This window comes from Ictidomys tridecemlineatus, chromosome 5, assembly GCF_052094955.1.
Source record: "Ictidomys tridecemlineatus isolate mIctTri1 chromosome 5, mIctTri1.hap1, whole genome shotgun sequence".
Taxonomy (NCBI): domain Eukaryota; kingdom Metazoa; phylum Chordata; class Mammalia; order Rodentia; family Sciuridae; genus Ictidomys; species Ictidomys tridecemlineatus.
Genome location: NC_135481.1, coordinates 40,370,122 through 40,388,758, shown reverse-complemented (window position 1 = coordinate 40,388,758; position 18,637 = coordinate 40,370,122). Strand labels below are relative to the sequence as shown.

The window sequence follows — 18,637 nt, the reverse complement described above, 5'->3', positions numbered from 1 at the left end:
AAACGGTCTCCATCTCATAGTGGTGGTCTCTCGTCTCTCAGCCACTGCCCGGGCACTCAAGGAGATGAGTTTGTCTAAAAGCACCCCCTCCCCCGCCCCCTAGGGTCTCTGGAGGTCGCCAAAGGCGGGTCGTGCTCAGGATGCTCACGCTGAAAGCTTCAGGCCCGCGTGGCGCAAGAGCCTAAGTGCTGAATCTGTGTGCGCCAAGGCTGTGTGGGCGGGCACCTATTTTTCTGAGAAGTTCCAGTGCTCCTGTGCCCCGACCTCTGCCTCCGCCTTCACTTTCTAGCTGGAAAGTTGCGCGCCAGGCAGCGGGGGGCGGAGAGAGGAACCCAGACTGGCCCCCCCCTCCCGCTTCCTGCCCGGCAGCCACCCATTGGCCAGAGGAATCCCCAGGAATGTGAGCGCCCCTTTAAAGGCGCGCGGCTCCTCCGCCTCTGCAGCCACTGACCCCGAGTTCGGGCTTCTGCGAGCTCTCCCGGAGCTCTCCTGCCTCCTCCGGATTCTCCCCAGGCGCACAGACTGCCCCGGCGCCGCTTCAGGACTCGTTGCCCTTGCCGCACTCCAGCCACTGCGCCCGCACAGGTAAGCCACATCGGCCGCTTGCAGAGCAACAGTGCTGCCCTGGCCATCCACCTCAAGCCCCCCCGGCTTCAGCCGGTCAGAATGAGTCAGGAATATCCTACTCTCCCCCTTTGCTTGTCCTGTCCTATCCCGTCAGCTACTGGGGGTAATCTTTCATGGGACGGCTCCAGAGCCATCCTCTCCAGCCTTGGCGTTCACAAACTTGTTAAGACACCCCGGAGAATTTTTTCCATTCTCTTAATCCTCCTTGAACCTGTACATCAGTCCTCTAGGTTCCTACTTCCTGGTGTCCTCCCTGTACCCCAAACTACATCTCCTTGTCTTGCTGTTCACCCTCGACTTTCCAAGGAGAAGCCCCAGACTGTTGCTCTTTGTGCCTCTCATACTTGAACACTACAATCCCCTGCTCCAGGGCTCTCTCATTTTATGTGTGTGCTGCTTTCTGGAAAGTAAATCCTGTTGTCCTTCATTCCTACAAATGTGGGGCCACAGAGGGATGTGCAGGCTCTGGCCCCATGCCCATCCCCTACCCCCACCATTTTTGCCCACCATCCCTACTTAGCTGGTCTCTGACCCTGGGCTCTTGTGCTTTCAGCTACAGGTTCCTGCTGGGCACAAATAGCTCCACCATGGGGCTGGCCTGGGGATTCATTGTTCTGTTCCTGTTGCATGTGTGTGACACCAACCGAATTCCAGGTGAGTCCTTGTGATCTCTTTAGTGGGAGGGGGCTAGTTCAGGTGCATCTTCTCCCATGCTTCCTGCCCTGCTGTTTCACTGCTGAGCCCTGACTGAATATCAGGATGCAGCTTCCCTCTGATCATGGTGTTTATTCAGTTCTTTCAGTGGTTGCCAGGAGTTTTCACTCTGTCCCTCTGATCCTACCCACTCAGAGACAAGCCCTCTGCCCCTGGCCCCAGCCTAAAAAGTTTATTGTGTCCTCTTTTGTCTAACAGAGTCTGGGGGAGACAACAGCGTTTTTGACATCTTTGAACTCACTGGAGCTGCCCGCAGGGGTTCTGGGCGCCGGCTGGTGAAGGGGCCTGACCCATCCAGCCCAGCTTTCCGCATTGAGAATGCCAACCTGATCCCCCCTGTGCCTGATGACAAGTTCCAAGACCTAGTGGATGCTGTGCGGGCAGACAAAGGTTTCCTCCTCCTGGCTTCCCTGAGGCAGATGAAGAAGACCCGGGGCACACTGCTGGCTGTGGAACGTAAAGACCACTCTGGCCAGATCTTCAGTGTGGTCTCCAATGGCAAAGCAGGCACCCTGGACCTGAGCCTGAGTGTTCAGGGGAATCAGCAGATAGTGTCTGTGGAAGAAGCTCTTCTGGCCACTGGCCAGTGGAAAACCATCACCCTGTTTGTGCAGGAAGACAGGGCCCAGCTGTACATCGACTGTGAGAAGATGGAGAATGCTGAACTGGATGTCCCCATCCAAAACATATTTACCAGGGACCTGGCCAATATCGCCAGGCTCCGCATTGCAAAGGGAGACGTCAATGACAATTTTCAGGTGAGTCCTATTCTTGGAGCCCTGGTCAATGGGGTCATTTGTTAGTCTGCTGACCTGTCTCAAGAGCTACAGGAAATACTGCCCTTAGACTAAAACAACAGCTTTCAGACTTAAGGAGTGCCAGAGTCCCCTGCAGTGCAGTTAAATTACATACTGATCCCTCCCACCCCCAAGGTTTCAGATTCCATAGATCTGGATAGGGGCCTGAGAATTTGCATTTCTAACTAGTAGCAGGTGATGCAGATGCCAATGCTGGTGGCCTGGGAAAGAGCCTTTTCTGTTAACATCCCTCTTCAAGCATTAGACACTGCTTATGCTCCAAAGAAAATAATTTATTCAAATGCATTCCACCAATGTTAATAGGTGTGAAATGGATACTTTGTATGAGCAAAATCAGTACCACCTTGCTATCTGCTGCCAGTCTGGAATCAAAAATTCAAACAGTCGCTATTTGCTGCTATAGCTTCTTCCTTCCTTTATCTTCTAGATCTTTGTAACTGTGGCTTTGAACTCCCCATTTAACTCTGACACCAGAGTGTCATTATTGATACTAAATCCTCTGGATTTAGTATCAGATTTCATTTCCTGTGTGCCCAAGTTAGCTGATAACTTAATTCTTTATAAAATGCTGAAGACTTGGCAGAAGACACAATTAAGATTTTAAAGTTGTTTGGCAATTTATGTTGGTGTGTTATTTTGACATAATGATTTTGAAATGGAACTCTTTTAAACTTTCTCTTTTTAAGAAAAAGCTGTTGTGTGCTTTTTCTAACATAAAGAGACAGTCTCCCTACCCCCAGCCCAACCCCATGTGTAACATCCAAAAGTAATGTATGTCCTCTGCCCACAGGGGGTGCTGCAGAATGTGAGGTTTGTCTTTGGAACCACACCAGAAGACATCCTCAGGAACAAAGGGTGCTCCAGTGGTGAGTACCCCTCTATTTTTAGGGGATATGAGGAAATAAGGGGAATTCCACCACAGATAGACTGAGAAATCCAAACAAAAGTATTTGTGCATAACTTACCCTAGGTAACATAGTTAAGAGGTTTACAAAAGTGATCTTGATGGGTATTCCACACATTCCCTCTTCCTGCATCCCTAGTCTCACATGAAAAGTCTTACAGCTATGAACTCAAGGGGCTGGCTGATGAGATCATCTGTTTGAAGCCCTTCTATTATTTTTTCATTTTGTTTCTTAGCAGCTACAAATGTCCTCCTCACTCTTGACAACAATGTGGTGAATGGTTCCAGCCCTGCCATCCGCACCAACTACATTGGCCACAAGACAAAGGACCTGCAAGCTATTTGTGGCATCTCCTGTGATGAGCTGTCCAGCATGGTCCTGGAACTCAGGGGCCTGCGCACCATCGTGACCACATTGCAGGACAGCATCCACAAAGTGGTCAGTGGCCTCTGCTCCCAGCCCACTCGCCCTTGAAGGTCCATCAGAGATGGCCCCAAATGAGGCTGAGCACTAACAATAGTTCTTCCCTCCTTAGACGGAAGAGAACAAAGTGCTGGCCAATGAACTGAGGAAACCTCCACTCTGCTATCACAACGGGATTCAGTATAGGAATAATGAGGAATGGACTGTGGATAGCTGCACTGAGTGTCACTGTCAGGTAAGGGATGGTCACAAACTAAAATAAGAATTGATCATTTAAAAACACACTCTCAGGAAATACCTAGTGGCCACACAAGTTCTTTTAAGTACCATGACCTGATAACCAAAATGGTCTTTTCTTTGAGATGCAATTATGACATCTATGAATTCTTCTTTAAACTCTCAGAAGTCTTATCAAGTCTTAATTCTACCCCAGGCTAAATATCTAGGAGAACAAATCTACTTAGACATCTGAATCATTTAGCTGATTTACTTCAAAGAATAAGTGTTGAATGTCAGGTAAATTTAACCTCCTTAAAACATTCCTCCCCCTACCCAACCCTGATTTGTATTCAGCTCTGGCACAGAGGTTCTTTTACACAGTACTGACTGTTGTCCAAATCACATAGCCCCACATTGGTAGGATGTCACTATCTATTTGGCTCAGATGGCATTGCCTGCTGGCATGTGTCCCCACACCAGTAGCAGTGAGTTTGGGGTTTATCTAGGTTATCGAGCAAAGTAAAGCTAATACAAATCACATATTACTGAGGTTGGGAGCCAACTTCTTTAAATGCCCATTCTTCTCCAGTATAATATAAAGCAAGATCTATGGATGAGGGAGAAATGCTCATAGTTCTTCTTTTCCCCCTAAGGATGGATTAAATTTAAAAAGTCATCTGGGAATTTGACTTTAGATATAGATTTTGACCCATAACATTTGTCAATTTCCGCTTATATAAATTATTTGTACTATAACTTTCATGCCTGAGTAGCAATTAAAAAAAGTCTCTGAAGAATGGAAAGACAAGCAACTAGCACTAGAACATATAATACTGGTGGCTGCAAATACAACAGATAGATCTTCTATTAAAACCATTTCACTAGAGCATTTACAGCCTTGGCATGTTGTGGCTTGTAATGGAAATGCTGCATTTTGTAAACTTCTGACTCCAATATGCTCAGTAGCCTGTTTTCCCCTTGTTCTCTTGCCCTGCAGAACTCAGTCACCATCTGCAAAAAGGTGTCCTGTCCCATTATGCCCTGCTCAAATGCCACTGTTCCTGATGGAGAATGCTGCCCACGGTGTTGGCGTAAGTTCCTAAAATGGCATAACCATTCTTTAGTAACTAGATCAATTTTAATACATCCTAGATAGCTGGGCACAACACTGGATCCCAATCCCATCTCCATCATATATTTTCATTCTGTTTCTTGCTGCACAACTGATTAACCTACAGCTTGGCTGCTGCATAGAACCCAAAACTTCATTATGACAAAATTTTAAATACTCATCTGGATTATGGTATAGGCAGTAATGATCCTGGTTTAGCTTATTGATTTTAAGTTTATGCTTTGAGGAAAGGAGATGGATATGTTGCAGCAATAGATCTAAGTTGACTTCTTTTAGAATTTAACCTTAGAGGTAATGAAAAAGTTGTTAACTAGAGAAATCAACAGGTTTGTGGTGTGAACACTGGACTAAAGTGGGTCTAAAATTCTGCCTGTGTTATCTGCAGTGATAGAGAATAACATCAGTTTGAGTTTCAGGGCCCTAAAAGAAGTTAGGCACTGTGTTGTTTCATGGCACCTTATTTCTGGTTTTTATTGCCAATATAAATTAATCACTTTGCTGAGATGATATTTAATGTATTGGGTACAAGTCATAAAAGTGATTCATCACAACAAAGATAAGGAAGAAGACAGGAAAGTAGCAGTTGCCCTTCACACACACACACACACACACACACACACACACACACACACCTACCCCTACCCCTACCTCTACATACCTCTACATATATGGACCACAACTCAGAACAACCATTCTCATCCAGGAGTCCCAGTAGTGGCCATGGGTATATCTCTTTTTGTTCAGCATGCACTCAAGGTGTGGGTTACAGGGAACAAAGCTGGATGGAGACTAGCAGTATTCTGAACTTTATTGAGGGATTGCAAGGAAAATTTCCAACTGATGGCAAAAGAAAACAAGTTCTCTGTCTTCTAAGATAGATAGATGTGATTGTAGTCATTGTTGCCTGGGCAGAAGATAAACAAACACATTCTCCTCTTGTGAAAATATGTACAAAGAAGGCTCCACATGCTTAGGGTGAGAATATCAACAAATTGACTGACCTCATGGCCAAATTAGAGCCAGAGCCAACAGCAACCCAACTGCCTTCATGCTTGTCTGTCACATGTTCTGGGGCTTCTCTGACAGTCAAAAATGACTCCTATCACCTGCACCAAACTCCAGCACTCTTAGAAAGTTGAGAATGGAAATGCCTATGGAATATCTTAAGTCAGTGAAGGAAAACTCATCTGAAATGCTCCAAAAGGAGAAAAGAAGAAGTAGTGAATAGAACATAACACTGAGAAGTCTCAGCTGTACTGACTTGGGCAAAGCATCTGATTAGCCCAAAGATCCTCATCCATAGGGCCTCACCTGGTTGCCTAAGAAATATATTGCTTTCCATCCTACATAACTGAAGCTTTATACCACTTGATATTAAGTTCTAGAGAGCTCATGTACAGTATGATGTCTATAGTTAAGATAACTGAATTGTACATTTGAAATTTTGTAAGAGAAAACCTTAAATCACCACACAAAAGGTGGCTATATGAAGTGAGAATGTAATCATGAGTTTGACAGTAGTAATCACTTTACAATGTTTACATATATCAAAATATAACATGTATACATCAAATATAAACAGTTTTTATTTACTAATCATATCTCAATAAAGCCAAGTGGATAAAAAAAGTATATTGTTCTATACCCTCTGGCAAATGAATAGCCCTAAACAGCTGTCTAAAGAACAGCTCATCCTAATCATCTGATACTAACCAATCTCTGTTCCCCTGCAGCCAGCGACTCTGCAGATGATGGCTGGTCTCCATGGTCAGAGTGGACTTCCTGCTCTGCAACGTGTGGCAATGGAATTCAGCAACGCGGTCGCTCCTGTGACAGCCTCAACAACCGATGTGAGGGCTCCTCAGTCCAGACACGGACCTGCCACATTCAGGAGTGTGACAAGAGATGTAAGCATCTTGGCCACTTAGGGATAGGGAAGTCTGATTTGTCGTCACCAAGAGTCACTCTGCACTATGGAGCCTTAGAGCACAGGTTTTAGAAATCTCAGGATCTGAATCCTAGTTCTACAACTTATTTCTGCACCTTGAACACAACCTATCCTCCCTACAGCCCTTGCCTTGTCTGCAACTTAGGGGTAGTAATAGTTCCTGCTAAGGTTATTTTAAGCATTTTATTTGGATAATATATATAAAGAAAAAAGCACAGAGCTTGTCTCGTGGTAAGTACCCTGTAAATGTTAGATTATTGACAACCCACAGAGACAGCTACATGTTATCTGACCCTGGTAGATATAGCTCCATGTTGACATTGGATATGTGGCCAAGAGCCAATTTGTACCATACACTAGTTTTAGTTGCTATTGACCATATTCTGGAAATATTTCTGGATGCTCTAGGCTTCTATTTATCTAGCTCCAAACCAGCACCATTTGTGACATCAGCTTTGTACTTTAGTTAAACAGGATGGCGGCTGGAGCCACTGGTCCCCATGGTCATCTTGTTCTGTGACATGTGGTGATGGTGTGATCACAAGGATTCGGCTCTGCAACTCTCCCAGCCCCCAGATGAATGGGAAACCATGTGAAGGCGAAGCCCGGGAGACCAAAGCTTGCAGGAAAGACGCCTGCCCCAGTAAGTGAGAGCCTGACCAGGGGCTGCGCATGAGCAGCAGCTCTGCCCAGCTGGTTGCCTGGTGTCTGCAGCCTCCACTCCAGTGGGTCATGTAAGGGGGAAGGTTACTTATTAGAGAAACAAACAGAAGCAAAGTCCTGCATACTCAGCTTCTTTTAATGAAAAACAGAAAGAACACCATTTCAAACTCACCCTCTTCCCAAACATTCTTTCCATGTGTCAGGGTGGCAGAAGTTTCTCAAATAAGCTTAGGGGAATCTGCTATGGCAGGTAGAGAATTTGAAAACTGACCTTTATTTTTGTATGATTCATTTTTTTTTACAGTCAATGGAGGCTGGGGTCCCTGGTCACCGTGGGACATTTGTTCTGTCACCTGTGGAGGAGGGGTGCAAAAACGTAGCCGGCTCTGCAACAACCCCATGCCCCAGTTTGGAGGCAAAGACTGCATTGGTGATGTGACAGAAAACCAAGTCTGCAACAAGCAGGACTGTCCAATTGGTGAGCCGAGGACAAAATCACCCTGGGACCTTTTAATTTTACTGAATGCTTCAGTCAGCATTCAATTTGGTTCCAGCTTTGATTGGTCCTGAGTGGTTTGGTTACTCTAAAATGCAGGAGCACAATGTAATCTTCAAGTTATCAGTAGCAGAGGGACAGTGTCTTCTTTTGTATTGCTTTTTAAGTGGCTGCCATGACAATAACAGCAGCTTAAACCAACCTATTCTCTGTCTCTCTCCCTTGTATCAGATGGGTGCCTATCCAATCCCTGCTTTGCTGGTGCCAAGTGTACTAGCTATCCTGATGGCAGCTGGAAATGTGGTGCTTGTCCTCCTGGTTACAGTGGAAATGGCATCCAGTGCAAAGATGTTGATGAGGTGAGGAACTGATGGCTCTGAGTCACTAGATATAGGAAAGTAGCTAACTTGTCCCAGCACTTTCTTAAGGCAGCATTTTCTATATGTTAAGCAAACCTGTACTTCTTCCACAGTGCAAAGAAGTGCCTGATGCCTGCTTCAACCACAACGGGGAGCACAGATGTAAGAACACAGACCCTGGCTATAACTGCTTGCCCTGCCCTCCACGCTTCACTGGCTCACAGCCCTTTGGGCGAGGTGTCGAGCATGCCATGGCCAACAAACAGGTACAGTAGACTGGACTAGCAGACCAGTGTAAAAGAGAGCTATCTTTGACTAAAACAACTAGCAAAGGGAGGAGTGAAATTTCATACCCTGAATAAAAATGGGAGGGCAGTAAGTACACATTCTAGTTTTAGAAGCAAAACTTAATAGCCACTATAGTTGAAAATGTTGTTCTGAAAGAAGTTGTGAGCAAATGGTCATGCTGAGCAATTTCAAGAAAACCAAATATAAAGTAGCATTTGCCTAAAGCCTGGAGAGAATGGGAAGGGACAGAAGTATCTTACATTCTTCCAGTGGGGTCTCTGTCTACTTGGAGATGATTGGGATCTAGGCTGTTATTTCCATTATAGCTGGAAACTCTTGAAAGCTCCATGTTAACAACAGGATGGTGTATCCTCAGGTATGCAAGCCCCGAAACCCCTGCACAGATGGGACACATGACTGCAACAAGAATGCCAAGTGCAACTACCTGGGCCACTACAGTGACCCCATGTACCGCTGTGAGTGCAAACCTGGATATGCTGGCAATGGCATCATCTGCGGGGAGGACACAGACCTGGATGGCTGGCCAAACGAGGACTTGGTGTGTGTGGCCAATGCAACGTACCACTGCAAAAAGGTGAGCCAGCTTTCCTCATGGACCACCCAAAAGAAGACCCTGTTCAGAGGAACATGCTAAGCAATTTTAAATATTGGAACTTTGAAAATGAAACGGAAAGATTAAATCTCCCAAAGACAGAAGGGCATTAAAAGTCATTAATATTTGGTGCCAAGAATATGAATGAACAGACTTTTTTTGGCAATTGTGCCCCATAGTCAATTCTTTTGTCCAAAAAAAAATGTTCACTGCTGTAATAAATACCAGCAGAGTATGATTTGTATTCACAGTATCTATAAAGCCTAGTGTACTAATACCAACTGTATATATCCATCCCCCAAGAAAACATTTCATTTTAGCCTTCCCATAAAAGTGTGTATGCTGTTATAGGGCAGTATTCCATTCTTTTCCTGTTTGGAATATCTTGGTGCAGTTCCTCGAGCATGTGATGAGCATTGAATGCAAACTATAGCTGTAATGTGTGTCTTCTCTTTCCTAGGACAACTGCCCCAACCTTCCCAACTCAGGGCAGGAAGACTATGACAAGGATGGAGTTGGTGATGCCTGTGATGATGATGACGACAATGACAAAATTCCAGATGACAGGGTAAAGACAAAATAGTTTCTGTTCAACAACAGCCTGGGACACTTTAGAATTCAAGAAATTGATACTTAATTAGGAATTATCCATCATGTCTCAATGATTTGAGGACATAGATGTTGCCAAGAGAAATTTTAAATGAGGGTTCTGTTTTTTGGTTTGTTTTTTTAATATTTATTTTTTAGATATAGATGGACACAACACAATGCCTTTTATTTTTACATGGTGCTGAGAATTGAACCCGGGTCCCACCCATGCTAGGCAAGCGCTCTACTACTGAGCTACAATCCCAGCCCCAAGGGTTCTATTTTTTATCACAACTTTTTCTCCCTCATTTGAGAGAGACTGCAGCATACACAAATGACACTTTGTTCCCAAGAATCATTTCAAATGTCACCTAAATTACAGTAAAAGCTACTTTGAGTAGACAGAGAACTAAGATATTGAGGTTATATCTTACATCTCACTTATGTATAAACAATAGCAATCCATTCTTCACCATTTTCATTCATTATGTCCTGTCTTTTAATTTTTGTAGTGATCATTTTACTTATACTGAGTACTCAGTATATCCCCTAAGTAGAAGATAATTTTTGAAGAATTTTACAGTTGGATACATATTGTGCATGTGTTTGGAGGCTTCGGCTGGTTTCCCAGGCAACACTATAAAGTGCTCCATTTCTCCTCTTTGCAGGACAACTGTCCATTCCATTACAACCCTGCCCAGTATGACTATGACAGAGATGATGTGGGAGACCGCTGTGACAACTGCCCCTACAACCATAACCCAGACCAGGCAGACACAGACAACAATGGTGAAGGAGATGCCTGCGCCGCAGACATTGATGGAGATGGTAAGGTACCCCCCCACACCCTGGATCAGTGAGCCTGAAGGTGACAGAAAACTCACACAGCTTAAACTTACATCATGACTATTAGTATTGAAATGTCCATGGCTGCAGAGTCTAGTTCTTAACATGTCCCCTGTTCTCTGCAGGTATCCTCAATGAACGAGACAACTGCCAATATGTCTACAATGTGGACCAGAAGGACACTGATATGGATGGAGTTGGAGATCAGTGTGACAACTGCCCCCTGGAACACAATCCAGATCAGGTAGGTGGACTCCTTTCAGATTCTTTCAGTAAGGTATTGGAATGTCCCCTGCTGGGCTTTTGAAACAATGAATTTAATAGAGGTCAAACTCTTTCATTGTCATAATGCTCAAAATTCTCAAGCCTGCTGTAGTGTATCCATGTAAACATTTCCTAATGTGAGCCCTGTGCAGAGTTCCACAGATCTTTAATGAGAATGTCTGGTAACTTCAATCTTGTCTCCTGTAAGAAAGACCACTTGACTTGTTCAGCATTATCTACCATTGTTAAGATAAACTATACAAAGCAAAGACCTGTGACTAACAATCATACAATAGTATTTATCATATGTAAGAGGGTAAAATGTCCAGAAATAAAATAAAATTTATTTTCATGGCTTATGATATAATCTAGCTATAAGAAATCATCAAACTAAAAATACTTCCAAAATCTGGAGAAAACCCCTCTTATTTTCCCAAAGTATCTAAAATTACAAACAGATCATCTTTCATCCATACTAGGAAGGATTACAAATAGACATTAAACACAAAATAGGTTTCTTGTCTGAAAGTATTTTTTTGTGTGCATGTGTAATTGCCCATCATTATTTTTAAGGAATAAAAGTTGAGAGAAGACTTTTTTTCCCTCCCAAAATGCATTGTTCTAGATGTTTAGAAATCAGCTTTTCAAAAGCAGTAATATTTTTATACAGTAAAAGAAATGAGAAAGCCAGCTTCCCCCTTTAAATTATTGTTCTTTTAAAGCTTTATCAAGTTATAATAAATTTTAAAACAAATTTCAAGCATCATATAAAAATCTTACAAATGAAGAGCATAAGTACTTGCAAGAAAAATTCTAGTTTGTATACAAACAGTCCCTAAACATTTCATGCATATTAAATAATGCTAAGTACTCTGAGAAAAATCTGTTTTGAAAAAACTCAGTTTTACTTTAACCAATAGATGACAGTTCTTATAGATATATAAAACCAAATACCTTAAAAATAAAAAATAATTGATCTCTCCTACACATTACCGAGATAATGTGCAGAGGAAGTAGTGCCATGTTTCCATTATTTTCTGATTGAGAGAGGTTGACCTGTCAACTATTTTACAACTGAAACTTTCAATGGGAAATTACCAATGTACCCAGAAGATTTCAGTTAACATTAATATGTAAGCAGTTAACATTACATTCCAACCTTAATGATTAAATAACTGTTAGAAAGTTTTGTATTTAAAAAAATTTAAATATTATTTCTCATTTTATATTTAAAAACAAAGATTAAAAAAGAAAAACACTTTTCAAACTTAATGGTTAATAGTAATATCTTTCTGTAGTAGTAAAAAAATAAACATGAAACTCACAGGCCATGTCAAACATGGCAGAATTTTCCCTGTTATAGACGCATTAATGTCATCTTTAACATTGGGGATTAATACTTTGATTTACCCTCCTTTTATGTCTCTTTTTTTAGCTGGACTCTGACTCCGACCACATTGGAGACACCTGTGACAACAATCAGGACATTGATGAAGATGGCCACCAGAATAATCTAGATAACTGTCCCTACGTGCCCAATGCTAACCAGGCTGACCATGATAAGGATGGCAAGGGAGATGCTTGTGACCATGATGATGACAATGATGGCATTCCTGATGACAGGGACAACTGCAGACTGGTGCCCAATCCTGACCAGAAGGACTCTGATGGTAAGTGAGCATAGTTATTTTTTAAGAGGGTAACTGACATCATGACTGGATGGAGAAAATAAAAACAAAGATGAATACATTTGAGAGGACAAAGTGACTAAATGTCAACTTTGACAAGATATTGAATTCTACCACCCATTACAACATTTCAGAATTTCACTAAGCCCTTTTGCATTTCTGACCTTAGGTGATGGTCGAGGTGATGCTTGCAAAGATGACTTTGACCATGACAATGTGCCAGACGTTGATGACATCTGTCCTGAGAATGTTGACATCAGTGAGACCGATTTCCGCCGATTCCAGATGATTCCTCTAGATCCCAAAGGGACATCCCAAAATGACCCTAACTGGGTTGTCCGCCATCAGGGTAAAGAGCTCGTGCAGACTGTCAACTGTGATCCTGGACTTGCTGTAGGTGAGTAGTGAGTTCTTACACCAAGAGGCAAAGACATACATGGGAAAGAAGCAAATACAAACTCTGGTGGTTGGACCTGTCCCCATGGGCACTAAGGATATCTGGGAACATAAATGAGAACCTTATGAAGGCTGCAGCTTTTAACCTTGTCTTCCAGGTTTTGATAAGTTTAATGCCGTGGATTTCAGTGGCACCTTCTTCATCAACACTGAAAGGGATGATGACTACGCTGGATTTGTGTTTGGCTACCAGTCCAGCAGCCGCTTCTATGTTGTTATGTGGAAGCAAGTCACCCAGTCCTACTGGGACACCAACCCTACAAGGGCTCAGGGATACTCAGGCCTTTCAGTAAAAGTTGTGAACTCTACCACAGGGCCTGGCGAGCACCTACGAAATGCCCTATGGCACACAGGAAACACCCCTGGCCAGGTAAGATGTGACACCCTTCAAAAGGGATGGGTTCTTGACTAGTACTGGGAACACTGTGCTTTGGCCAAGATTCCCAATGGGGAGTCTTAGATGTAAAGTTCCCAGCATCACCTACTAAAGCATTAAGTCCTGCTTTGAAGAATCATAATAGTACATGGGAGAGAAGCTTGTTGTTACTCTTCAAATCCAAAGGCAGTTTCAGCCTCTTCGAACAAAAACTCCTTTGATTTCTTTCTGCTTTATATTCATTGAATGGCATACAAGGAGAGAAGCCTTGGGGAAAATCCTACACTACAGCCCTCTAATCTAGGTCACTGTGGTGCCTTTCAAGCACTGTTTCTTATGGAATAAAATATAAATCTCCTGATGGAGCTATGTTTCAACCTTTTCCTTTTCCTCCAGGTGCGCACCCTGTGGCATGACCCTCGTCACATAGGCTGGAAAGATTTCACTGCCTACAGATGGCGTCTCAGCCACAGGCCAAAGACAGGTTTCATTAGGTAAGATTGCACTGATTAAATTTCACTTCCAGTCATACTGATAGTCAAGGAGGAGGAGAACAAAAAGGAGCCTCGTCACTAATGAGGTCTATTTTTCCTGCAGAGTGATAATGTATGAAGGGAAGAAAATCATGGCTGACTCAGGACCTATCTATGACAAAACCTATGCTGGTGGTCGGCTAGGATTGTTTGTCTTCTCTCAAGAAATGGTGTTCTTCTCTGACCTGAAATATGAATGTAGAGGTAGGAACGACATTGCAACAAATGTACAGTTGACATATCTAACTCAAATTAGCGTGGGAGAGGCTGATTTAAAGACTATTTTAGGGGCAGGGTTATTTATATTTTGCTTTGGAAGACACAGTGCTAAAAATGAAATGATGCTTATGAACTGTGGCTAGTGAAATCCTGAGTCCTTATTAACAATATGAATTTGCTTAGAAATCTCTGGGCTCTTTCTACATGGTGCAGAGGTAAACTATAGATAAGCAGCTGGACACCTGAGACCTTATTAATATTTTTGTATGTTACACATCTCACACTCTGCTTATGGGTTTCTTCATGTCATCACAGTTGTCCCTGTATACAGAGAGGGAAAAGGAGTTTCATCTTCATACCAGCATTCTAAATTAATTTGCACTATTAGCCTTAGTTTTGTATCTTCCTTATTTTTTCAGTGATTGATTAAGCTCTCTCTGAGACCAGTGTTGAACCTACCACAAAATAAGTGCTTATAAATACTGAGCCAGGGCCTGAAGCCTACAAGATCAAAGGCATCAGTTATAAAGAGTAAAGAAAGATGGTTGATAGTACTCAAAAAATACTTAGCTTGTGATAGAATTTTTGAGCGTATATTTTTTTTTTTTTTTTTTTTTTTAGAGAGGGTGAGAGAGAAGAGAGGGTGAGAGAGAGAGAGAGAGAGAGAGAGAGAGAGAGAGAGAGAGAGAATTTTTAATATTTATTTTTTAGTTCTCGGTAAACACAACATCTTTGTTGGTATGTGGTGCTGAGGATCGAACCCGGGCCGCACGCATGCCAGGCGAGCGTGCTACCGCTTGAGCCACATCCCCAGCCCCTTGAGCGTATATTTTAAAAATAAAACTCCTAAACTTTTAACACTGAAGGCTTTAGAAAGCATAACACAAGTTCTGGAAGGCCATGTTATGTCAGTCTCCTGGCATCAATGTCGGCAAAGGAAATGAAATGTTAATGCTTTTTGTCGCTATAAAATTATAGCTATCTCTGTCTTGTTAATCTGTTAACTGTTAAGATGATTTTGCCCTTACTAATTTTCATTTATGTATTTGTTTATGCATTTAACAGATTCCTAATCATCAAGCTGTTGATCAGACTACTGATCACAACCAATGCTGGTATTGCACCTTCTAAAACCAAGGGCTTAAGCAAACCCCAAGATCACGTCTCCTTGCCTTCCTTTTTTTTTTTTCTCTGCTTGCATTGGTGTGAACTCCTAGAACATGTGACCTGCCTCAAGAAAATGCAGTTTTCAAACACAGACTCAGCATTCGGCCTCCAATGAATGAGAGACATCTTCCAAGAATATAAACAATTAACTCTGGTTTGCTTTCGAAAAAACAAAAGCATCTACTTGCTTCAGTTGGCATGGTGCCTGCTCCACTCTGCTTTGTCCCAGAGCCGGTGCTTTGCAAGGCCATCTCTGAGTAATGGACTCAGAAGCATTTTCAGGCATGTCAGAGAAGGGAGGACTCATTAGAATTAGCAAACAAAACCACCCCAACATACTCCCTTAGGAACAGGGGGAGCAGGGCCAAAGCACTTAGGAGAGGGTGCATACCCAACAGACAAAGGTATGAAGAAAATATGGAGGAACTGTTACATGTTCGGTACTAAATCACTTTCAGGGGATTGAAAGACTATTGCTGGATTTTATGTTGCTGACCAGTGTTAGCTGATTAACCCACGTAAATAGGCACTCAAATAGAAGGAGGGCAGGGAAGGAAAGACTGGCTCTGGACTTCCTCCCTGGTCCCGCCGTTAACATATCACTTGTAGTGGCCAGAACAGGGTGTCAGAAGTGCAAGGCAGTACTGGCTGCCATTGCCTGGTCACACTGAAATTGTTGGTTTTATTTCAGATGTATCTTGTGCAGATGTAGCAGAAAATAGGAAAACCTACCATCTCAGTGAGCTCTAGCTGCCTCCCAAAGGAGGGGCAGCTGTGCTTATATTTTTATGGTTAGAAAGGCACAAAATTATTATCAATCTAACTAAAACATTCCTTTTCTATCTTCCTGAATTACCATGGAGTTTTTCAATTCTCTTTTGGACTATAGTTTCTTGGGCTTGTTGTTGTTGTTGTTGTTGTTTAACAAATGCTTTACAGTGTAAAATATTTATTTTATACCTATTCTGGAGGATATGTCTGAAAGATTATTCGTGGAACAAGAAGTAGTGTAAGGACTATCCATATCATCTTTGTTAGAAGTCTTCATGACTGTAAGATTGTAAATACAGATTATTTATTAACTCTGTTCTACCTGGAATAAGATTTCATATGGAAAATGTTTGAGAGCAGGTAGCTGAGATTTATCAGCAAACCTCTTTAAAACTGGCACATGGAAAATCAGCACAACGAGTTGCCTTTTCATTTGTGCTTAGAGTGAATGATTTAGAATTCTTTCTTCTTTGTTTTGTCTTTCCAAGAATTTCTGGTTGTCTGTTTGCAAGTATTTTGGATTGCAAAAAAAGCCATGAGATCCCATCCTTTGTGCCTATTTCCAGGGAGAATAAAAACATACACCTATTTTTTTTCATTTTTCCAAAAGAGAAAGAAATGACAAAGGTGAAACTTATATACAAATATTACCTCATTTGTTGTGTGACTGAGTAAAGAATTTTGGGATCAAGCAGAAAGAGTTTAAGTGTCTAACAAACTTAAAGCTACTGTAGTACCTAAAAAAGTCAATGTTGTACATAGTATAAAAATTCTTTGCAGAAAAAAATATTCCCAGTAAGGAAATAGCATTGAAATGTTAAATACAATTTCTGAAAGTTGTGTTTTTTTCTATCATCTTGTATATCATTGCTTTATTTTTATAAATTATTTTCTCATTGCCATTGGAATAGATATCTCGGATTGTGTAGATATGCTATTTAAATAATTTATCAGGAAATACTGCCCATAGAGTTAGTATTTCTATTTTTATATGTTTGCACACTGAATTGAAGAATTGTTGGTTTTGCTCTTTTCTTTGTTTTGTTTTGATTTTTGCTTTTTACTCCCCAGTTTTTACTATTTGCCAATAACTTTTTCTAGGAATGTGCTTTTTTGTACACATTTTTATCCATTTTACATTCTAAAGCAGTGTAACTTGTATATTACCGTTTCTTACATAAAGGAACAACAATAAATCATATGGAAGTTTATATTTATACTTACTGTATCCATGTTTATTCTCTGCTGGCTTTATATTATGAGAGATGGGTAAATGCCATTCTTAAACCAATATAACATACCCAAAATGAAATTACAGTAAACAATAATAACATTCACAGTTCCTGTATGATTTAAAAAGACTTGAGTTGTTCAAGACTAAGTTTAGAATAAATATTTGTGGAATAAAAGAACAAAATGATAAATTAGTCTACCACATAAAAACATAAAAGACAACCCTTAAGTCTTGGACCCCAAAAGGAATACAATTTCATATTATCATTAATATCATTAGGTGTCATGTATAGAATTCTTCTCAAAGTCCAGATCTATTTCTAAGAAGGACAATAAAAAAGAGGAACAGCTGTGAAGCACATGTACCTCTTGCAACTCCATTTCCTGACTCATGGATGGCGGCACTGGGTAGGCAATGTGATCACAGGTCATGGAGTAGCTTCAGATGAAAGTGTGTATGAGGGAGGAATTGTCTTTGAAAAGCTGAGCTAAGCATTATAGATATCACCTTTTAGAGAATGATATCTTTCTTTGGTCAAAAACAGATGACTAAAGAGAAATTAAAAATTTGGAAGGAATGCATAAATGTGTGTGTAAATATCAAATTATTTTGTGAAGAGAAGGCCAACATGTTAAAATAAGCAGACCTTGAGTTCTGGATGGGTTAATCATGAATGTGAAATACTGACCAATTAATTTCCAGTCTTAATAAAAATGAATCAAAGAGGAAACTTTGTAAGTAAGATTAAAGGTCTTGCTCTGAGGTCTGTTAACCAGTAGACGGAATTGGCTAGCAAAATAAGTCTTCCTCCCTTGTTCATTTTCTCTCTTGCTCTAAAAACATCTGTCTAGGTAGAATGATCATATACAATTATAAATTGCCAATTCATTTTATAGAGCCAAAGTAAGGAAGTAGAAACTAAGAAGTGTTGGTAATAATTGTGTAGTTAGGAAAACTGATCTGAAAGAAATAATTATTTGAAACATAAAACCATTTGTTCTCAGAGAAGTTCAACAAATGAAGTCCTGGGAGAGAATTCTAATATGTAGGTAATACAGCAAAATTGACTTGAGAATAACAGGTTGAGACAGAAAAGTGGCTGGGAACAAGCTTTTCTTCAGGCATATTCCATTTCATTCCAAAATTGACCTCCAAGCCAGCAAGTTATGCTTGGAATAAAGGACTTGTTAAAAAATAAAATTATGTTATTACCAAATGATAGGATTTTTTCCTCCAAAGGTAGTTTATTGTCACGTGTTTCAAGAGAGTTGGATTGAAGGGCAATAAACT

General features: G+C 41.4%; 1 protein-coding gene across 2 annotated transcripts; it reads left to right on the top strand.

Annotated features, from left to right (window-relative positions):
- Window positions 1–426: 426 nt before the first annotated feature.
- On the top strand, window positions 427–17,332 carry Thbs1 (thrombospondin 1). 2 transcript variants are annotated; one of them, XM_040274651.2, is made up of 22 exons: window positions 427–585; window positions 1,181–1,281; window positions 1,540–2,099; window positions 2,950–3,025; window positions 3,303–3,502; window positions 3,600–3,722; window positions 4,704–4,797; window positions 6,572–6,745; window positions 7,253–7,429; window positions 7,754–7,927; window positions 8,177–8,304; window positions 8,418–8,570; window positions 8,969–9,187; window positions 9,666–9,773; window positions 10,462–10,621; window positions 10,765–10,883; window positions 12,339–12,573; window positions 12,761–12,988; window positions 13,146–13,417; window positions 13,820–13,917; window positions 14,021–14,160; window positions 15,241–17,332. In XM_040274651.2, exons 2-22 carry the CDS (start codon window positions 1,215–1,217, stop codon window positions 15,246–15,248), a joined length of 3,513 nt encoding a protein of 1,170 aa, XP_040130585.1. In that variant the 5' UTR covers window positions 427–585; window positions 1,181–1,214; the 3' UTR covers window positions 15,249–17,332. The 2 variants fall into 2 exon arrangements, with proteins under 2 accessions (XP_040130585.1, XP_013214830.1); XM_013359376.4 differs by having other exon boundaries at window positions 3,300–3,502.
- The last annotated feature ends 1,305 nt before the right edge of the window (window positions 17,333–18,637 follow it).